The sequence below is a fragment of the Emiliania huxleyi genome (genome assembly GCF_000372725.1).
Source record: "Emiliania huxleyi CCMP1516 unplaced genomic scaffold EMIHUscaffold_631, whole genome shotgun sequence".
Taxonomy (NCBI): Eukaryota; Haptophyta; order Isochrysidales; family Noelaerhabdaceae; genus Emiliania; species Emiliania huxleyi.
In genome coordinates this window covers 4,439-24,552 of record NW_005197264.1, presented here as the reverse complement: position 1 = coordinate 24,552, position 20,114 = coordinate 4,439, and the positions used below count along the sequence as shown (strand labels likewise).

Below are 20,114 nucleotides of genomic sequence, written 5' to 3'. Positions count from 1 at the left end.
CAGGTACGAGGGCGCGCGCACCGCCCTCTCTAGCGCCGCAAAGTCCTTCGTGTCTACCGCCGCGTAGAAGGCGTTGACGGCGGCGACGCCCGCCATGTTGGGCGCGCCGTGGCCGAGGGCGATGAGCTGCGCCGCCGCCTCCAGCTCTTCCCGCCTGCTGCGCGCGACGTCGTCGAGCCCACCGCGCCTCGCCTCGCCGCCGTCTCGCCGCGCCGCCGACATGGTCCGCACATACGGCGGCACGTACACGCTTTCGAGGTTGAAGCGGCTCCAGCGCAGCCGCACGCCAACCGCGTCGGCGGCGGAGAGTGGCCTGCCATTGGCGCCCCACAAGTAGCCCCGGTACGGCGCGTCGGTGTCGGCGCCGGCGGGCGGTCCCAGCTTCCAGCGGCAGGAGGTGCACGGTGAGGGGTACGCGTCGAAGGAGCCGTGCACGCGTGTGGCGGCGGCGGCGACCGCCTTGCCCGTGTCGGCGGGCGTCGCCGCCGTGCGGGCGGCGGGCGGCAGCAGCACAGCGGACGGCTGTGGCGGGGCGGCAGGCGGACCGGCGGGCGGGTTGTACGCGAGGCAGTACTTCGAGTCGCACGAGAGGCCGTGTGTGCCCGGCTCGCAGGCGCAGAGGCCGCGCACGCACGCGCCGCGGCCCGAGCAGTCGGCGTGTGTGTCGCACGCCGCCGCGGTGAATTTGTACGAGGCTCGGAAGCCCGAGCGGCGGCCGGCGCCGTCGGAGGTGAAGCGGATCAGCGGTGCGCCGCCATCGACAGGGATGGTGAGGAGGACGGGCCCGCCGGCGCCGGAGAGCTGCGCATGCTGCGTGCCGCTGCCGTCGTAGACCTCGACAAAATCGAAAGAGGGCTCGACGTCGTACTCGATCGAGAGGCGCAAGAAGCCGCGCCCCCTCCCCGTCTCCTCGCCCGCCGCCAGCCGCCAGCCGCACACAGCGTCGTTGACGTACCGCTCGCGCGGCTCGAGCGCGCGCGCCGACGAGGCGAGCACGCCCGACGCGCCGTGCAGCGTGCGCACGCCGAGGCAAGACGCGTACGAGCAATCGGCGCCACTCCGGCCGACGCCGCACTCGCAGAGCCCGCTCTCGGGTCGGCAAACGCCTCCCGGGCCGCACGACTTGTCGGTGGAGCAGCCCGGCGCGAGCCGCAGCGACGCGAGGAAGCCGGCGGCGGAGAAGCGCGACGGCTCCGCGCCCGGAGGCACGTACACTGCCTCGTCGAAGTGGTCCGACTCGAAGACGAAGCTGAAGCCGGCAGGGGCGACGAGCGGGGGCCAGGTCAGGTAGCCGGCACAGCCCGCCACGCCGCACTCGTCCTTGGCCTTGGCCTCGCCGCTGAGGGTGGCGATCAGGTCGCCGCTGGCCGCGTCGCGCACAACCACGCGGTCTCCTTGCCACACAAAGAAGCGCGGGAAAGTGAGCTCGACCAGCTGCGGCGGCGCGCCCGCGGAAACAGCCACGGCGGCCGCCCCACCGGCCGCCTCGGCCGCCACGCCAACCTTTGCCGCCGCCGACAAGCGCACCAAGCTGACGTCCTCGACACCGCCGTGGTCGTAGTCGACCTTGTGTCGGGTCGTCTCCACCGCCGCCGCCGCCACCGCCACCGCGAGCGCCTCCAAGCCGTCCTCGGGCTCGCTGCGCAGCGCCGCTGCTCGCCGCGCCGCCTCCGCAGGGCCGAGCACGAGCCACTCGCACCGCAAGTCGGCCGGGTAAGAGACGCCGCCGGCGGCGGGCGAGCCGTCTGTGAGGGTGGACGGCTCACGCTCGTCGAGCACGCGCAGCGTCGGCGCGCTGCACGCTGCGCCGGTGGCGGCCGCCGTTGGGTCTCGGGCAGGCAACGGCCCCGGCGATGCAGAGCGGAGCATGCCCAGCGTCGGCGTGGGCGGCGCGATGCCTGCCTTCAAGACGTCGGCCCGGACGGCCGCCTGGAAGAATGCGCGGGTCTGCGGCAGTTGGAGCCGCTCGTCGAGGTGGCCCGTCCGCAGCTCGCGCAGCAGGTGGCGGCCGTGCGGCAGCAGGGTGGGCACCGCCTTCTGCTCGTACACAAAGGCGGCGGCCCGCGAGAGGGCGCCCGCCGCAGACTCGTCGAAGGCGCACGCGTCGGAGAGCGCGAGCTGGCTGCACGAGAGCTGCTGCGTCGCGGTGAGGAACCGCGACTGGTCGAGCTGCGCAAACGTCTCGCGCCGGTCGGGCAGGGAGGACCCGTTCAGCCCGATCGCGTCGGCGATCGAGGCGAGGAACGAGTCGCGCGCCACCATCGAGAAGCCGGCGCTGCCGCCCTCGCCCGCGGCCTCGGCCTCGCGCAAGCACTGCTGCATATTAGCCGACGCGTCGTAGCTCTGGGAGGCGCTCTCGCTCACCTGGTCCTCCCCGCCGTCGAAGATGAAGTCGTCCGCGCCGTCGTCGTGCAAGTCGGGGTCGAGAAACTCGGGCGTGCCGTCGCCGTCGCTGTCGCCGGTGTTCGACTCGAGGCGGTCCGGGACACCGTCCCGGTCGGAGTCGCTCCAGCCCTCCTGGACGTCAGAGAGCCCGTCACCGTCCGAGTCGACCCCGCCGGCCGCGGCGATGGTGGCCCAGTCGGGGTCGAGGATGTCGGGCAGGCCGTCATTGTCCGAGTCCTCGTCCTGGGCGTCGGGCGTGCCGTCGCTGTCCGTATCCACGCTGTTGCTCTCTAGCCGGTCCGGGATGCCGTCCCCGTCGGAGTCGCCCGTGCCCTCCACAGCGTCAGGCAGACCGTCGCTGTCCGAGTCAGTGTCGAGGTCGTCGGGGATGCCGTCGCTGTCTGCGTCGTCGAAGTTCGACTCGAACCGGTCCGGGATGCCGTCGCCGTCTGCGTCGCCGTCGCCCTCCTGTGCGTCCGTCAACCCGTCGGCATCTGCGTCGAGGACGGCGTTCGCGTCGGCGGCGACGAGCCCCTCGGCCGCCTTGGTAAGCCCCTCCTCCCGCAGCCAGGCCGTGTCGAGCATCGCCATTAGCCGCACGACACGCGCAACAAAGGCCGTGTTCTCGTCCACAAAGGCGTTCCGCCCGACGATCCCGTTGAGCGTCGGCCGGCCCCACTCGGCGAGCAGGCCCGAGTTGACGAGAGTCTCGCCGCCGCGCGCCTGCATCGATCAAGCAGGCGCCGTCGCAAGAGGCGCGCGGTGGGAGCGGGCAGGGAAGGGCGGTGGGAGCGGGTCCCCGCCGTGGCGGCCTGCAGCTGCGAGCGCGTCGGGTTGGAGGCCCACGCGGCGTCGATGAGGCCCATGTCCCAGGCGGCGAGGAGGTCGTCGGGCGGAAGGAAGCGGAGATCGATCTGCACCTCGAAGAGCTCCATCAGGAAGGAGAGGTGGTAGTGCGCTGACGAGCCGAACGGCACGCCGACCGTGAGGCCGTCGAGGTCCTTGGGCGAGCGGATGTCCTTTTGCTGCGGCGCTGTGCGCGAGACGGTGCGCGCGACGAGCGCTTCGTCCGTGTTGACGACGCGGTTAATGTACAGCAGCGACAGCCCGACGCCGCGCGCGAGCGCCGTCGCGAGCGACGTCGAGTCGAGCAGGAACAGGTCGAGCAGCCCCGAGTCGAGCTGCGCCAATGCGTGCGAGCCGACCGAGCGCGGCACCGAGCACTCGACGCGATAACGAACGTCGGCAGTGGCCCAATCGAACCAGCCGCGCGCGCACGCCGCGACATACGGGTACGGCTCGGCGAATGGGCCGATCCGCACCAGCACCTCCCGCTGAGCAGCCGTGCTGCTGTTGCCTAGCGGCGGCGGCAGCGGCGGCGGCGGCGGCGGTCGGTGCACCCTGCTATGTGCGCTGCTGCTGTGCTGCCCCTCAAACAGCTGCGCGGGCCCCTCGCTCAGCAGCGCGCGGAAGAGCTCCTCAAAACTCGGCAACGCATCCGCTGTGTCAGAGGCCCACTTTGGGAAATCAGCGACGGCGGGAACCGCCGTCCGGCAGAGGCAGAGCGGCAGTAGCGAGAGGAGCCCCAGCCGCATTCACCACGGAGCGCTGCACAGCCGCCCGTCCAGCGTTGTCTGGCTGTACAGGCGGATCGGCGGACGCGCCAGCAGAGTTGAGAGCCTGCCAAAGGCGGGCAAGCAGGCACAGCACCTTGCCGCTAAATAACGCAATGCGCCGCCCCAGCCGGTAGAGGGCCTCGTGTAGCCCTCCTTTTGGTATTTTAAATAACGCGATGTACCCAGCGGAGCTGGGAAGAGGACCGCCGCGAGCGGCGTGGCGTGGAGCGGTTGAGCATCCCGCCGGGGGCCCCTCTGCGCCGGGGAGGCGTTGTTGGAGGCTAGGACGCAAGCGTCCGTCGCCCTTTTCAAACTCGGGGCCCACTCCGCTACGCTCCGAACCGAATTTGGAGGGCCTAAAAGTTGCTGCGCAAAAGGGGTCGGACACAGGGCGCAGCTCATGTTAAGAGCTAGAAGGGGAGCTTAGAGAGAACGACTACCCTGTCCCGTTATTGCGTACACCAACACCACAAAAGCTCTCTCTCTCCTGTCCTCACTCAGGGAAGTCAAGCCTACCGATCGACTAGCTGCCACGTTGCCGACCGAGAGCGGATCTCCTCCTGCTCCGCAAGGAGGGTGGCCAAGGCTAAAGTCTTGCCGGAGCCGCCGGGCGCGTTGACGACTTGGAGAAGGTCGCCCTTGTACTTGTACTTGTAGAGATGCTCGAGGGGGTGCTTTGTGGGGCGGTGCGCTCGACGGTGCGCAGCCAGGCCAGCAGTGAGGGGAGGCGCACCCTCACTCTCCTCGGTTGCAGAGCTCGTCGGAGGCTGCGGCACGACGGGAGGGTCGCGACAGCAGTCCTCGGGCGAGCCGACGCGCATGTCCAACCAGCGCTGGGACTCGTTGTGACGGCAGACGCCGGCTGCCTCTCCAACCGCTTCTGCAGCGTCCTTCTTTGCCCGGTGCATGGGCTCGATCTGATTCCGCAGCGTGTCGTCCCCAGCGGCGGTGCGCGGGAGGCGGCCGCGGGCACGCTGGGCTCGATCAGCGGCTTTCCCTCAGTTGCTCCGAAAGCACGGATTTGGCGGACGTTCCTGGCTTCAATTTTACGAATGTCTTGGCACCAGCTGAGGGCTTGCCCCCGTCCACGGCCCACATCACGCAGTTCGTGCACGGTATTCGGATTTTGCTATTTGCTCGTGTGGGGGTATAAAACAGATTTGTCAATGGTACCGAGTCTGCGACGCGGGCGCCTTGCGAGCAGAGCCCTTAGGCCACCCTTTGGATATCTTGCGCGGTCAAAATGCGCTGTGGGTTTGTGTTTTCTTTCTTTCATCTCGCAGCGACTTTCCAAGAAGTTGGGACTAAGAATTCTTAAAATACAAGCCTCTCTCACAGCACACTGGCACGACAAGGGCGCGGACTGGCGCGGACTGGCACACACACCGGCTCACAGTACTAAGAAAAACAAGCGGGCTCACCCTGGCCCCTGTGTTTTCTTTCTTTTTCGAGGGCGACGGCTAGCAACACACTCCTTCCTTTCCCGATCAGATCGTGAAATCCCGATCAGAAAAAAGATTTTTAGGGCTCATTGGGCCTTACGTATGAAGCGTGAACACAGCGTCACAAGTTTTGAACAGCGTTATTTCGCCCAGACCCCCAGTTCACACCCAGGCTCAACACACGTTTGTACAGGCGGCCGCGAGATTTTTTTACCCGGCTCCCCCCCAGTGCCCAGTGGCAGTGCAGAAGAGAGAAGTGCCCCCAAAACGTTCGTATGACGTATATTAGATGATACGTGATGAGAGAGAGAGAGAGGGTGATGTGACCAAAGTGACCCACGTCTGCCAGAAATGACACACGCCGCATCCCACGTTCAACCGCGGCGCTTTCTCGCCAACAACAAAGGCGGCGAGTGAGAGGCTCGTGCACAGCGGCGATGCTGAACTCACCAGCGACGCGAGCGTCCGAGCGACGAATGTGAAGGTGGCTTTCACGCCGCACCGCGACCTCGTGCCGGAGCTGGCGACGCCGGAGCTGGCGACGGAGCTGGCGACGGAGCTGGCGACGGAGCTGGCGACGGAGCTGGCGTGGGAGCTGGCAGACGTAGTCCCTACAATGCACGACGCGCCACCGAGCCGGCCCCTAGTACTCCTCGTCCGCCTCCGGGTCACCGTCGTCTTGCCCTCGGCAGGGGCACCCGCAGCAGGCGCGCACCAGATGGCTCTCCGTCGCGGCGTCCGCATAGTACGGCCACTGCGAGGCGACACGCTCTCCATTCGCGGCGACAATCTTGCGGAGCATAAAGTCGCCGACGCTGGCGCCCTGCAGCTCCTTCTGTATGTGCGGGAAGCGCGAGAGGCCGGCGGCGCCGCTCTCCTGCTGGTCGAGCAGCATTGTGCCCGGCCGCACCACCTGCCACACCACGCCACCCTCGGGGGCATCCTTGTCGCCCAGCCCATCGGCCGCGACAATGTCGTAGGCGCCGCCCAAGCACGGGATCGCGCCGCAGAAGAGCGAGGGGACCGCGCGCGCACGCAGCAGCTCGTCGCTCTCCCAGCGAAACTCGACCGACGCGCAGCAGAGCGACGACTGCAGCGCGTAGCGGAGCAGGCCGCGCAGCGAGGCGGGGTACGTTGCGGTCAGCGGCCTCGAGCGGTAGATGCGCATGCGTGGTCCACGCCTGGTCGTGGCGGGCGTCCAGGACGCGCCGTCGAGGACGTAGCAGCCCTGCATCTTCTGCGCCGCGCCGCTCGCGCTGCCGTCCATAAAGAAGACGCCGCGCAGCTTCCACGGCACGGCGGTGTTGCCGCGCCGCCAGTCGCGGTAGTCGGTGTAGAGCCAGCGGTCGACGGCCTCGGCGGGGCGGACCACCACGCAGCACGTCGCGACGCAGGGCGCGTCGAGCAGCGACCAGCCGGAGCCCGCCGACCCGCCCTCCCAGTCTGTGCCCGGAGCAGCCTCTCTCGTCGTGGCGAGCCCTCCCATCAGGCTGAAGCCGCCCTGCGCTGGCTGCGTGCGCTGCATGTGCGCGACGGGCGGCCCGTGCGGCCCGTGCGGCGACCTCGTCAGGTCGAGCATCTGCCTCCGAATGGCCTGCCAGGCGGGGGCGGCGGCTGATGAGCGTCTCGCGTGGGGAGGCGGTTGCAAAGAGGAGAGGGCTTCCGGGGCGAGCCTCCACGCGCTCGTCCTGGTGCTGGTCAAAGCTGCGGCGGCGCGGGGCGTGCGAGGGATCAGCAGTTGGAAGGGCGAGCGTGGCGCGCGCGGGGGCCTCTGGCGAGGTGCCGGCGAGACCTCTGCCGATCGAGCTGCACCGACAGCCGCTGCTGCTCCCGCCGCGCCTGCTGCTGCTTGAGCGCCTTGTCGAGGAGCTCCTGGTGCGCCGCGAGGACGCTCGCGGCCTTCTCCAGCGTGTGCGGGGGCGGCTGGGAGGCTGCTGCAAAGGTGGCGTCGGACATCGCCGTGGGTGCGTCGTCCGTCCCCGCACAAGTCTGTGCGGATCGTTCCCGCCTCCGAGATTTCCTTTTTGTTTTCCTCATCTTCGCTCTCATTCTCTCTCTCTCGTCTCTCTCGTCTCTCTCTCTCTCTCTCTCGTCTCTCTCTCTCTCTCTCTAGGTAGGTAGGTAGAAAGGTGAAGAACAGCCAGGCTCGGACTGGACACCAACGCGGTATGGGTGGACGCTGGACAGATGATGACGACACGCACGAGCGACACACAGACACAAACAGGCTCACAAGACACACAGCCAGCTGGCTGCCACACACCCTGAGTCGGCGTACACATAACTCAGGGCCACCTCCTCCCTGTCAAAAAAAAAAACGCCGACTTTCTTGCGAGCAGATTCCATTCATCTAGCATTTCATCATGGCCCTCACCTTCCTCTCAACCCCCTTTGCTCTCATTGTCCAGCTCGGCACCGCGCCGCTGCCCGCGCTCCGGCCGCCCGCCGCCCGGGTCCTCCTCAGCGCGGATGCCTCCGAGCTCATGGTGCGTGAGGCTGCGATGCGGGTCGTTGCGGCGGCCAACAAGTTTGGCAGCACGCAGGGCGAGGCAGCAGCAGAGTGGGTGATGGAGGCGATGAGCTCTCGCTCCGGCGAGGTGGACTGCGAGGAGCTGCTCGGCAAGCAGTTGGCGCTCTTCGACGAGTGCCTGGTTGAGGACTCGGCCAACTGCGAGGAGCTCGACGAGGCGCTCTCGTCGCTCGAGGCCCAGCTCAAGCAGGGCGAGGCGGGGCCGCTCGACATATTCGGACAGAGCAAGATGGATCGCGCAGCTGCGCGAGTGCGCACGGCTGCGGCCAAGTTCGGCGCCGATTACGGGAAGGTCGCCGAGCAGTGGATTGCGGACGTGCGTGGCAGCGGCAGCGAGGTGAGTCCGTTCGCGCTGCTCGAGCAGCAGATGTCCCTCTTCGGTGTTTCCGCCCGCCCAGCCCCCGGCGCGCGCGTGCCGCCCGGCCTCGACCTGCTACCTCGCTCCTCGCCCTTTAGGCGAGTGCCTCCTCGACGTCGATGAGGAGGGAGGCGGCGCCTCTGAGCGGTGCGAGGAGCTCTCCGAGGCGCTCGGCGCGCTCCAGCTGAGCCTCGGCGTCAAGGGCCGAGTCGTCGCGACGGCCAAGAACGCAGTCGCGCCGGAGCGCAAGTAGGCCAGTCGCTTTGCGCCATCTTCGCGAGGCGTTTGGCGGGACTCGAGCAGCGGCAGCGAATGCTAGTAGCAGCGGCTGGACGCCAGGAGGGGTCGGGAGCATGAACCATGTGAAAGGGCAGGGGGTGTGGGTGCAGTGTGCGCGTGACTGTCGCCACGGAGATTGCGCAGAGGTAGGTGATTCGGCGCTCTAGCGTGCGGCGCACGGAGAGAGAGTCGTGCACAGGCGTCACTCGGTCGCGCTCAACGCGTTGGTGCAGGATGCAGCGCGCATCAAGCTTCTCGTGGTCGTGCCAAGTGCCAGTGGGACGATGAACACACGCCTGGGTGGGTGTGCGTGTGCGTGTTTGGCGTCCCGTCCTTTACCTTGCCAAATTACCTCAAGAAACAGTCCAAACCTCTCCACTGTCCGCGCACTGCGCACACAAGTTGAGTCACAAGAGGATGAGGTCACAGCCGCCCGCGCGACCACAGGGCTGTCACGGCCCCGCGGCGCCGCCCCCCGGCCCCCGGCCGCGCACCCAGGGTCTCAGGGACCCCCCCAGCGCCCCGGACAAAATAGCCGTCGTCTGGCACACACAGCCGACCCCCAGAGTTTCTGCAACATCCTTTGCCCCGCGTCTCCCGCCTCTGGACTCCGCCGCTCTCGGCCTCTCGCTTCTCGGACTTCCTCCCCCCGCCCGCAGGTTCGCACCGCGCATCCACCCTGACAACACGTCACCAGTGGCAATGCGCGCGCGCCGCTTCGCTGTGTCGCCCCCTCGACGCCTCGGCTCAGCCGGAGATGCCATGCTGCATGGCGAGGTTGATCAGCTCCTGCTTCTTCTTTGGGAGCTTTGCGCCCGAGCCGAGCTTTTGGCGCAGCTTGGACTGGAGCACCGGCACCGCGAGCTGGGAGGGTGGGATGACGGACGAGCGGCGGTTCGTCCCGCTCGACGAGGCGAGCGCAGGGTCAGCCGCCTCGGCCGCCTCGGCCGCCTCGGGCGCCTCGGCCACCGGGTCGAGGGAGGGAGTGCGGACCGCGGAGCCGGACCGGTGCCGCTTGCCGGGCGCGGTCGCCTCGTCGTCGTCTGGCTGCGGGGGCGGGGCGGCGGCGTTGACCGCCTCCGCCGCCGCGAGCCGCTCCTTGAGATCCTCCACCTTGTCCGCCAGCCGCTTCGTCTCCACCTCCTTCATCTTCTTCTCGCGCGCCAAGTCTTCCTTTGCATTCTCGAGCGCCGAACGGCTCGCGCGCAGCTCGCCCTGCGCCTGGCCCCGCTCCCGGCCCGCCGCGGCGCTCGCCTCCCTCTCGGCCGCCAGGCTCGCCGCCGCCTCCTTGAGCTTCGCCTCGGCCGCGCTGAGCTTCTCCCTGAGCCCAGCAACCTCGCCCGACGCATCCGCCCTCGCCGAGGACAGCTCCGCCTGCGTCGCCGCAAGGCTCGCCTCGGCCGCCTTGGCGCGCCTCTCCGCGGCGGCGGCGGCGGCGGCGGCGGCGGCGGTCTCGGCCTTGGCCGCCTGCAGCGCCATCGCGTGCTCCGCGCTCGCCCGCCGCAAATCCTCCTTCGCCCTCTCCTCCGCATCACGGCGCGCTCGCTCGAGGGTCGCCTAGCCCAGGGGGTGCAGCGAAGGAGCGGAGGGTGTGCAGTCGGGAGCGTGCGGCGTAGCGACTACGAGGGCTCCTACTCCGATGGGAGGCAGCCGAGTCCGTGTCCTCGCCAGCGCGAGTCGGGGAGACCGGCGAATGTGTGTCCGGCATCTAGAGAGCGTCGCCTCGACAGCGCCGCGCGCCGACGCCACGAGCTGCTTGAGGCCAGCCTGTGGGGCATGCCAAGGAGGTGTCATGGATGTGTCATGCCAAGGAGCTGTGTCATGGACGTGTCACAGACGCGATGAGCCGCAGGAGAGGCCCGCTACACCACAGCTGAGGAGCTACACCACAGCTGAGGAGAGCTACACCACAGCTGAGGAGAGCTACACCACAGCTGAGGAGAGCTACACCACAGCTGAGGAGAGCTGCACCACAGCTGAGGAGAGCTGCACCACAGCTGAGGAGAGCTGCACCACAGCTGAGGAGAGCTACACCACAGCTGAGGAGAGCTACACCACAGCTGAGGAGAGCTACACCACAGCTGAGGAGAGCTGCACCACAGCTGAGGAGAGCTGCACCACAGCTGAGGAGAGCTGCACCACAGCTGAGGAGAGCTACACCACAGCTGAGGAGCTACACCACAGCTGAGGAGAGCTGCCAGCTGAGGGGAGCTGCCCACTGCTACCGCGGGGAGGCCCGCCTGCTGCGCGGGCCCGTGCGACTGGGCGAGGTAGTCGGAGAGGGTCTGCTCGAGCAGCGGGGCGAGCTCCGACGGTGCGCCGCTCCGCGCGCCCGCCTCGAGCCGCGCGCCGAGCGACGCCGCGACCCTGGCGCACACCGCCTCCGACTTGGCCGCCCGAACCTGCTCGGCCCGCGCCTGCTCGTCCCGCATGGCCGCCTCGAGCTTCTCCTCGAAGGCGGCGCGGCCCTCGCCGACCGAGACGCTCTGGAACCGCTTGAGCGCCTCGTCGCGCGCCGCCGCCACCGCCGCCGCCCACTCCGCCTCGCCCGCCACCGGCTCCGCCTCGGCCGCGCCGCTCAGCTTGGCGCGGAAGATTGCGGCGGCCTGGTCGAGCGCCTTTTGGCACTCGATGGTGAGCACGGCCTGCCACGCGGTCGAGATGGTGGGCACCGCGCCCTCGTTGACCGCGCGCACGAACGCCTCCGCCAGCCCGAGCAGCATCGGCCCCGTCGCCGCCGCGCCGCCGACCGCCTTAGCGCGGATCTCGCCAAAGACGCGCTGCTTGAGGTCGATGACGCCGTCGCGAAAGGCGGGGTGGAGCTTGTCGATGGCGGGCAGCTGCTTGAGCGCAGAGTCGGGCAGCTTGGTCCCCAGCGTCGGGTGCCGCAGCGTGACGCACGAGCGGCGCGGGAAGAGGTCGCGGATCGCCGCCCGCGTGCCGTTTTGCTCCTGGACGGCGGCGGAGCTGCCGGGCTGCGCGCGGAGCGACTGCTCGAGGTAGGCGTCAGGGGAGATGGGGCGCCCCTGCTCGTCCTCGAGCTCGAGCTGGAAGTCGCGCAGCAGCCACAGGAAGGACGGCATCACCTCGGCCAGCTCCGCCGCGTCCGAGCCGCCGCCGCCGTTGCCGGCCGCGTGCACGCGGATCTTCTTGGTGAGCTGCGCGACGAGGGAGAGCTGGTCGATGGCGGCCGAGTTGATGGCCTTCTCCGAGTTGTAGAGGAAGAAGGAGGAGAGCAGGATCGCCAGGCAGAAGATCTTGGCGTCGTGCCCCTCTGTCTGGCAGAGCGACTGCAGCCCCTCGGTGTCGAGCAGCAGCACATAGTCGGGCGCGCCGGCGGCCGCGGCCGAGGAGCCGCGCCGCTCGATGGGCGCGCCCCACAGCCAGATGCCCTTGGTGCACGCCTGCACCGAGGAGCCGACGCCGAAGCCCGAGTCGCGGCCGGCCAGCTGATTGAGGATGTAGCTCTTGCCGGTGCGGTAGACGCCCGCCACGGAGCAGACGCCGACGCTGCCGCGGATCGACTCGAGGACCTGCTTGCCCTTGGGGTCGACGACCAGCTTGTTCGTCTTTGGGTCGACCTGGATGAAGGGGACGGGACGATCCGCCATCGATGTGGCCGGTCTGTCAAATACCCGGCAGCCGTCGCGTTTTTTTTGCACCTGTCGAGTCCGAGCGTGGCTTTTCTTCACCTTTCTACCTACCTAGTCTACTGTGAAGAGAGAGTTGTTTTGTTTAAATCTGCGGCCGCCATGCGAAGACGCCCAGGTCTCGGATGGTGGCGAACTCCGGCAGCGCGCCTTGAGGAGTTTGTCGCCTCCGTCCCGCACAAGCCGATCAACATTACCGTCCTCGATGGGATCTGGGCGATCGAGATGCTTTCCCGCCAGGGCGGCATGAAGGAGCTCTTCCAGGAGGGGCCCCTCTCGACCAACAAGTTCATGGTGCTCCTCTCGCGATGCGCGGGCAAGGTGATGAACGTCCTCACGCAGTTCGGCTACACAACGGTCGAAAAGTGGCGGTTTGCGAACGAGGACGTGCCACTGCCGCGCATGCCCTCCCTGCGGGTCGAAGGGCTGAAGCCCTTGGGGCAAACGTAGATTTCCCGAAATATTTTGAGAAATATGACAGGCTTGTTCGGAAGGAGAAATTTCCGGAAATTTACCATACCTGTGACAAGATCCTACTATTCATATACGAGTACTGTTCCCAATCATACTGTGCTCACTCAGCCCACGCGGCGCTCGTTGATGCGGAGCATTAAGGCCGTCTGGATGATATCTGCCAAGGTCTCCATTTGTTGGTCGCCGAACATTGACTTGAGCATGGAGAACACACGCTCCGCCGCGGCTGAGTTGGGCGTGAACGCGAAGATGATCTGCGCCGCCTCCGCCCAGGCCCGCACGGTGCCTGGTCCAACATGGGTGTCCAACATGGGCGAAACGGAAAGGGGCGAAACTTGAGGGCGAAGAAATTTCTCGCAAATTTGCCGTGGTGGGGCACGAAATAAAGACGAAATAAATGAAAGAAATATCCTTACGCTGGGCAGGAAATCTACGTTTGCCCCAATGAAGCCCTCGTCGCGCGGCAAGCTGGGCGCGCTCATGTTCAAGCGCCTCTTCTCGCTCGTCGTCGGAGCGGCCATTGACGACATCCTCCTCAAGGCGGACGGCAGCGGCATCCGTTACAACGCCGTCCCCGCACTCGCCCACAGGTTCGGCCGCTGAGCCGCCGAGGGCGAAGGGGCCGCGCCCTGGGAGCCCTGCATTGGTCCCGAGAGGCGGGGCCGGGGGAGATGAGGCAGGACCCGGCGAAGCGCGCGGGCGCGCGCCTTCCCCCCCTGTAGCGCGGACCCCCCGGGGGAGATGTCTAGTGTTCCCCCGGGTTGGCATGATGATATCGGGTCAATGAGCCAGACCAGAGCCCTAGGGCGAGTGTCTAGCGTCCCGAGAGATGAGTTATCGTTCCGTGCGACCGAATTTACCATGCGCAAAGCCAAGGCACCCAAGTGTGTTAAGGATGCCATCGCGAAGTCGAAAACGCCACTCGGAGAAAAGGGTCTCCCCCCCGAGATCCGTTCGACAGGATGCGTCCCCGTCTACATGACGCACATGTTCGATGGCGAGGAGTACGATGATGAGAAAATTGAGCGGCTGCGTCTACCCGATGGCCCCAGGGACAGCGAAAGGTCGCGCCCTGGTGAGACATCGAGCAGCTATGTGTCGCAAATCGATGAGATTGCGGCTCTCATTCTCGAGGGCATGCGCCGACAGAGCACCTGGCATGATCCTCGCTAAGAGCGCTGCGCTGAGAACGAGCAGTCTCGGACGCCGACGAGCGCATCGTCAGATGCGTCCGGGGCGGGGAGAGCATTCCTGACTTCATCGGGCGGCGCTGTGGCGGGCGGCGTCACGCTGGGTTCGGAGACTTCAACGGCGGTGACCTCCGCCTCGGCGGTCGTCGCGGGCGGTGCGGTCGTCGCGGGCGGCGCGGTCGTAGCGCATCCGAATCTGACGGGTCGCGCGTTGCCATTGCCGACGCACGACGATCGTGTCACGACCAGCCACACGAACACAAACGCACAACCCCGGGCCCGAAATCGCACAGAGTCACGCAACACGGGGTCCCAGGGAAGGCGAGCAAAAACCGTTCACACGACCGCTAAAATTCTTGCACTTTGAATACGCGGGTGACGACACAGTATACGAGCGAATGTATGTATCGAAGGTGAAAAGCGCCCGTACCGCACACCCTTGCAAGCGAAATCCAAGCCTTTGGCCTTTGCTCGGGACCGTTGTAAAGTGACCGCCCGCGCCGATGGCCTCCCACCGCATCGGCGCCCGCCTCGCGGGCCTCTCGCCAGAGCAGCTCGTCGCCTTCATCGACGAGCAGGCGCCTCTCTGGAGCGCCGCCGCGCTGCGCGTGGCGGAGGAGCACGCCGCACGGCTCGTGGAGCAGCCCGAGTGGGTCCTCTCCGAGGTCCTCCTCTCGCCGGACCTCGCCCCGCACATCCTCGCCCAGCTGCCGATCAAGGAGCACGCCGCCAAGGGGACGTGTCGCGCGTGGCGCCGCGGCTGGAAGGAGACGCTGAAGAAGCGCAAGAGGCAGCGCTTGCTCGTGTTTGGCGGCCGCGATGAAAACAACAATATCCTCAGCTCGCTGGAGCGGTACGACCCGTCAACGAACGAGTGGGAGGAGGCTGTGGCGCCGATGCCGTCGACACGAAGGTATGTCGGCACGGCGGTGTTTGATGGCAAGCTGTACGCGGCGGGAGGCAGGGAGGGTGGCGCAACTCTCAACCTGGTGGAGCGGTACGACTTGGCTACGAACGCATGGGAGGCGGTGGCGCCGACAGCCACGGCGCGGTATGATCACGCCGTGGCGGTGCTGGACGGCAAGCTGTACGCTGTGGGCGGCTTCAACGACGACGACCACTTCCTCAGCTCAGTCGAGCGGTACGATCCGGCAGTGGGCGCGTGGGAGGCGGTGGCGCCGATGGCGGAGGCGCGGGACGAGCTCGCCGTGGCGGTGCTCGACGGCAAGCTGTACGCTGTGGGAGGCGGCAACGAAGACGACGGCATCCTCAGCTCGGTGGAGCGGTACGATCCCGCGACGAATGCGTGGGAGGCGGTGGCGCCGCTGGCAGAGGCTCGGCAGACTCACGACATGGCGGTGCTCGACGGCAAGCTGTACGCTGTGGGAGGCTGCTACAACGACGACGACGACATCGTCAGCTCGGTGGAGCGGTACGACCCGGCGCTGGATGCGTGGGAGGCGGTGGCGCCGATGGGGACGGCGCGGCAGGAACACGCCGTTGCGGTGCTCGACGGCAGGCTGTATGCGGTGGGCGGACAGGATGCCGGCTACAACGCCCTCAGCTCGGTCGAGCGGTACGACCCTGGTACGAATGCGTGGGAGGCGGTGGTGCCGATGGGGACGGCGCGACGCGCTTCTATCGCAGTCTTGGACTAGTGGGCTTAGGCGCGGGTGCGGCGGCGGGCGGGTATCGCTTCTCCCAGCGCGAGGACACGGGTCTCTGTCACGTGCACGTGGTGTCAGATCTCTTTACACTTTCTCGTTGAATACGCACAGAGCACACAAGCTCGCGCGAGCCATGCCCCGCAAGGCCCATGCGTGCACGTCGAAGCACGTGTGTTTCAACATGCGCCCACATAAATAAATGAAAACGGACACCTCTCTACTGTGAGATGGGTAAAAAGGAACAGGTCCCCGCCCTTGCGATCTTTGTGCAGGGTTCTTTGTGGGTGTGGTCGGCGACTAGCCGGGGTCGTCCTCCCGATGGGGGACTAGCACTAGCCGTCTTCCACATGGTCCCTCGGGTCCCTGCTGCTCCTAATCTCTTCGTACATCCCCTCCTGCTGATCTCCGCAAAGTCCTGCTCCCTCCCTCGTCTCGCCCTGCGCGTCTGCTCCGCCTCACCGTCTTCTGCCCTGCGTCGTCTGGCGACGGGTCCTCCATAGTCGGTCGAGAGGTCGCCGCCCTCCTCGTGCCTCTTCCCAACGTTCCCTCGGCGGCCGATGCCGTCTGCTCCGGCTCCCCAGTCCCCGGGTCTGCCCTGATCTCGTCTGCGCTAGTTTCTGCTTCGTCCTCACCGGCGTCTCTCCTCTTCCTTCTCCCCTTCTTGTATGCGCCCACAGAGATGGAGACCAGGTTAGGTTAGGTTAGGTAGGAAGGTGAAGAAAATGCGAACAGCCAGGCTCGTGCAAAGGACCAGTGCGGTAGTATGGGTTGATTGTTTGATTGACCGCCCGCTCCGCCGCGATGGGTTGATGCAGCACCGCCGCCACGATGGCGCTCGGCCTCCGCATCGGCGCGCCTCCCAGCGACGCCGTGGTGTCCGCGGCCGCGAGCGGCCCCAGCAGCGCCGCCTGCGCCGCCGTCTGCTCCTCCGCCGCCCTCCGCCTCTTCTCCTTCGGCGCATCGGCCCACCCCTGGTGCTGCTCGGCGTGCCGCTCGCCCTTCTCGAGCCTCTCCCTCTTCGTGGGCGGACGGGCGTACGCGAACAGCTCCTCCGCGTCGCCCGCCGCCGCCCGCCTTTCCGCGGGCACAGTGCGCACCGCCTCCGCCGTCCACGCCTCCCGCAACGCCGCGCCCCAGCCCTCTCCGAGCCGCTGGAATGGTCCGCCGCCGTCGGCGTTCGCCGCCGCCGCGGCCCAGGCCGCCGCGGTCAGCGCCGCGCCCTGACCGACAAACGCGCACAGCGGATCCGGCATCTGGCCCACCGCCTGCCTCGCCCCGCGGTGGCCAGACCCTCTCTTCCACCCTTTGTGCAATCGCGCTTGTTACGCCTGATCGCATAATCGATTGACTATTACGTCCGTCCCGCCGCCCGCCGCGCGGCCAGACTCCACATCACCTCAATGTAAACGAACATTGATAAGGCGAAACACAGTCCGACCAACGACTGGGACTTACTTACCGGCAAACACATCCGCGCAGCCAGTACCGCACACCCTTGCGAGCGAACCCGCGTTGCCTTTGCCCGGCGCCGCCCGCGCCGATGGCCTCCCACCGCATCGGCGCCCGCCTCGCGGGCCTCTCGCCAGCGCAGCTGTGCGCCATCATCGAGGCGCAGGCGGGCGCGAGCGCCGCCGCGCTGCGCGTGGCGGAGGAGCACGCCGCACGGCTCGTGGAGCAGCCCGAGTGGGTCCTCTCCGAGGTCCTCCTCTCGCCGGACCTCGCCCCGCACATCCTCGCCCAGCTGCCGATCAAGGAGCACGCCGCCAAGGGGACGTGTCGCGCGTGGCGCCGCGGCTGGAAGGAGACGCTGAAGAAGCGCAAGAGGCAGCGCTTGCTCGTGTTTGGCGGCCGCGATGAAAACAACAATATCCTCAGCTCGCTGGAGCGGTACGACCCGTCAACGAACGAGTGGGAGGGGGAGGCTGTGGCGCCGATGCCGACGGCACGAAAGTATGTCGGCACGGCGGTGCTTGATGGCAAGCTGTACGCGGCGGGCGGCGAGACTGTGGCTGACGGCGCACCTTCCAACCTGGTGGAGCGGTACGACTTTGCTACGAATGTGTGGGAGGCGGTGGCGCCGCTGGCAGAGGCGCGGTTTAACCACGCCGTGGCGGCGATCGACGGCAGGCTGTACGCCGTGGGAGGCACCAACGGTGGCCACCTCAGCTCAGTCGAGCGGTGCGATCCCGTGACGAACGCGTGGGAGGCGGTGGCACCGATGGCGACGGGGCGGTGGGGTCTCGGCGTGGCGGTGCTCGACGGCAGGCTGTACACTGTGGGAGGCTTCAACAAGGACGGCGGCCACATCCGTGACCTCAGCTCGGTCGAGCGGTATGACCCGGCGCTGGATGCGTGGGAGGCGTTGGCGCCGATGGCGGTACGGCGGGTAGCTTTCGGCGTGGCGGTGCTCGACGGCAAGCTGTACGCTGTTGGAGGCTACGGCGCCGGCGCCCTCAGTTCGGTGGAGCGGTACGATCCGGCGCTGGGTGCGTGGGAGGAGGTGGCGCCGATGGCGACAGCGCGGTGTAAGCACGCCGTGGCGGTGCTGGACGGCAAGCTGTATGCGGTGGGCGGACAGGATGCCGGCTACAACGCCCTCAGCTCGGTCGAGCGGTACGACCCTGGTACGAATGCGTGGGAGGCGGTGGCGCCGATTGCGACGGCGCGAAGCGCTTCTATCGCAGTCTTGATGTAGTGGGCTTAGGCGCGGGTGCGGCGGCGGGCGGGTATCGCTTCTCACAGCGCGAGGACGCCTCAGGCCCACTGGGCCTGGACGTGGACCCGGCGCGCGGGGTCTCTGTACACATGAGAGCTGCATATGTACTGTGACCTCAGAGCAGTATTGAACAACACGTTCAAGTGAAGTGAATTATTCAAGAATTCAAGAAACAGTAGACAAAACTTCTCCAACTCCATGGTGTGTTCATGATGCATATCTTGCCCCCCCCCCCCCCGGGTGTATCGTCGTGTGCATGTGGGCCGGGGGGTGAGCGGATCTCTCACACCGAGACACACCCTGCTGCGTGTCAGCTCGCCCCTCCGCCTCCAAGAGCGAGGGGGCCTCCACGCGAGCAAGGGTGAAGGAGGGTGGGCGCCACAGCGCCGCGCCCGCAGCCTCTCTACCAGTGGAACGAGCCGTCCGCCGCAGTGTGCTCCGCCAGCATGGACTGCCCGGCGGTCAGGGCGTCGAAGGCCTCCCTCTCGAGGGCGAGCAGCTTGCGCCCCTGCACCTCAACGTCGGCCGAGCCCCAGAAGGACCCCTGCGCCCAGCCGGCCACGCACTTGGTCACCCAGCCGGGGAGCATGTCGATCACGTGCGCCGCGCGAGGGGACGCCACAGCGACGGCGGCGCGGAGCACGGCGCGCCAGTCCGCCTGCGCCTTGCCCTCGATGCCCGACGCGGAGGAGGTGAAGCCGACGCGCATCGAGCCCGCCGAAGTGCCGTCCGCGCCGCCCTGGCGGCCGAGCGCCATCTGGCCGAGCGCCGTCTCGCGTGCGAGCCGCGAGGCGGTCGAGAAGAGGACACCGAGCGGGATCTCCGCCTCGAGCGAGGCGGGAGGGTGGGCGACGTACGAGACGGACGAGCGCGTGTACGTGCCGACCAGGTCGGCGTCGGCCGCGCGCACGGTCCAGGCAAACGCGCTTCCGGCCTCGAGGTCCGCCTTGGCTGCCTCGGCCACCGCCTTGAGCTGCGAGAGGTCGTACGATCCTCCGATGGGCGCGCCGTCCACGGCGACGTCGACCTGCTGCAGTGCCGACCACGCCACCGTCACGAGGCGCTTGAGGGTGCCGACGACGGCCTGCGTCCGCTCCTCGCCGGCCGACTCGTGCGACGCGGCGAGCAGGTCGCGCAGCACCGCCATCGCGTCGTCCGCCACCTGCTGCAGCGGCTTGCTCTGGCCCGCGAGGACGCCGTTGAGGGCGGCGAGCACGTCCGGCGCCGCAGTCGACGCCTCGCCGCTCGCCATCGCGTCGACGAGCGCGTTCAGCTCGGGGGTGAGCAGGATCGTGCGCAGGTCGGCCGCCGAGGCGAAGGCCTTGTCAATCGCCGGCGCGGTCGCGTCGAGGAGGCAGCGGTAGATGCCCGACAGCCGGGCGGTCGGGGAGCGGTCCTGCACGCAGGCGGTGACGGCGGCGGCGTCGCCGACTCCCTCGCGGGAGATGAGCTCGACGAGGCCGTCCCAGAGGAAGGAGAGCACGTCGGGGAAGCCGGGCGGGCGCAGGGCGTCGAGCTTGTTGACGATGCCCCAGACAAGGTCCAGCTTGTTTGCCCACGCGTCGAGCAGGCAGGAGAGCGTCTCGGACGCGGGGACGCTGCCCGACGTGTCGAAGGCCTCGAGGGCCGTCGCCGCGCAGGCGACCGACTTGTGCACGTTCTCGACGCCGAGCGCGTCGAGCACGAGGTTCGCGCCCGCCGAGTCGCACTGCACCTCCCACCACGGCGCATCCTGCACCGACTTGATCTCGAGGGCCACCTCACCCTTGCCGGCGGCCGCGGCGGCTGAGCCGGCAGCGGGCGCGGC

The 20,114-nt window shown here is 67.8% G+C and overlaps 5 protein-coding genes across 5 annotated transcripts; 1 reads left to right on the top strand and 4 right to left on the bottom strand.

Moving 5' to 3' along the window:
• Positions 1-608: 608 nt before the first annotated feature.
• Positions 609-2,773, bottom strand: EMIHUDRAFT_446141 (hypothetical protein; the record flags this gene model as incomplete). The annotated part of the gene is made up of 1 exon (XM_005763412.1): positions 609-2,773. A coding segment is annotated over exon 1 (1,713 nt), but the record flags the coding sequence as incomplete, so codon positions are not given.
• A 3,313-nt stretch (positions 2,774-6,086) lies between these two features.
• On the bottom strand, positions 6,087-7,480 carry EMIHUDRAFT_248100 (hypothetical protein; the record flags this gene model as incomplete). Its single annotated transcript, XM_005763411.1, has 3 exons — positions 6,087-7,037; positions 7,123-7,147; positions 7,236-7,480. The coding sequence occupies 3 exons, from the start codon at positions 7,478-7,480 to the stop codon at positions 6,087-6,089; spliced, it is 1,221 nt and encodes a 406-aa protein (XP_005763468.1).
• A 316-nt stretch (positions 7,481-7,796) lies between these two features.
• EMIHUDRAFT_371594 (hypothetical protein) lies at positions 7,797-8,969 on the top strand. The gene is made up of 2 exons (XM_005763410.1): positions 7,797-8,353; positions 8,430-8,969. Exons 1-2 carry the CDS (start codon positions 7,807-7,809, stop codon positions 8,582-8,584), a joined length of 702 nt encoding a protein of 233 aa, XP_005763467.1. The 5' UTR covers positions 7,797-7,806; the 3' UTR covers positions 8,585-8,969.
• On the bottom strand, positions 8,942-16,844 carry EMIHUDRAFT_470932 (hypothetical protein; the record flags this gene model as incomplete). Its single annotated transcript, XM_005763409.1, has 5 exons — positions 8,942-9,000; positions 9,037-10,167; positions 10,836-12,191; positions 12,848-13,020; positions 16,343-16,844. The coding sequence occupies 4 exons, from the start codon at positions 16,842-16,844 to the stop codon at positions 9,358-9,360; spliced, it is 2,841 nt and encodes a 946-aa protein (XP_005763466.1). The 3' UTR covers positions 8,942-9,000; positions 9,037-9,357.
• Positions 16,845-18,495: 1,651 nt separating this feature from the next.
• EMIHUDRAFT_371589 (hypothetical protein) lies at positions 18,496-19,106 on the bottom strand (the record flags this gene model as incomplete). The annotated part of the gene is given in 2 exon segments (XM_005763408.1): positions 18,496-18,566; positions 18,580-19,106. Coding segments are annotated over 2 exon segments (278 nt in total), but the record flags the coding sequence as incomplete, so codon positions are not given.
• Positions 19,107-20,114: the final 1,008 nt, after the last annotated feature.

Coding starts and splice junctions, on each gene's coding strand:
- EMIHUDRAFT_371594 (XM_005763410.1), top strand. CDS start 7,807: ATGGCCCTCACCTTCCTCTCAACCCCCTTTGCTCTCATTGTCCAGCTC. Junction 8,354..8,429: donor GCAGCAGATGTCCCTCTTCG/GTGTTTCCGCCC, acceptor CTCGCCCTTTAG/GCGAGTGCCTCCTCGACGTC.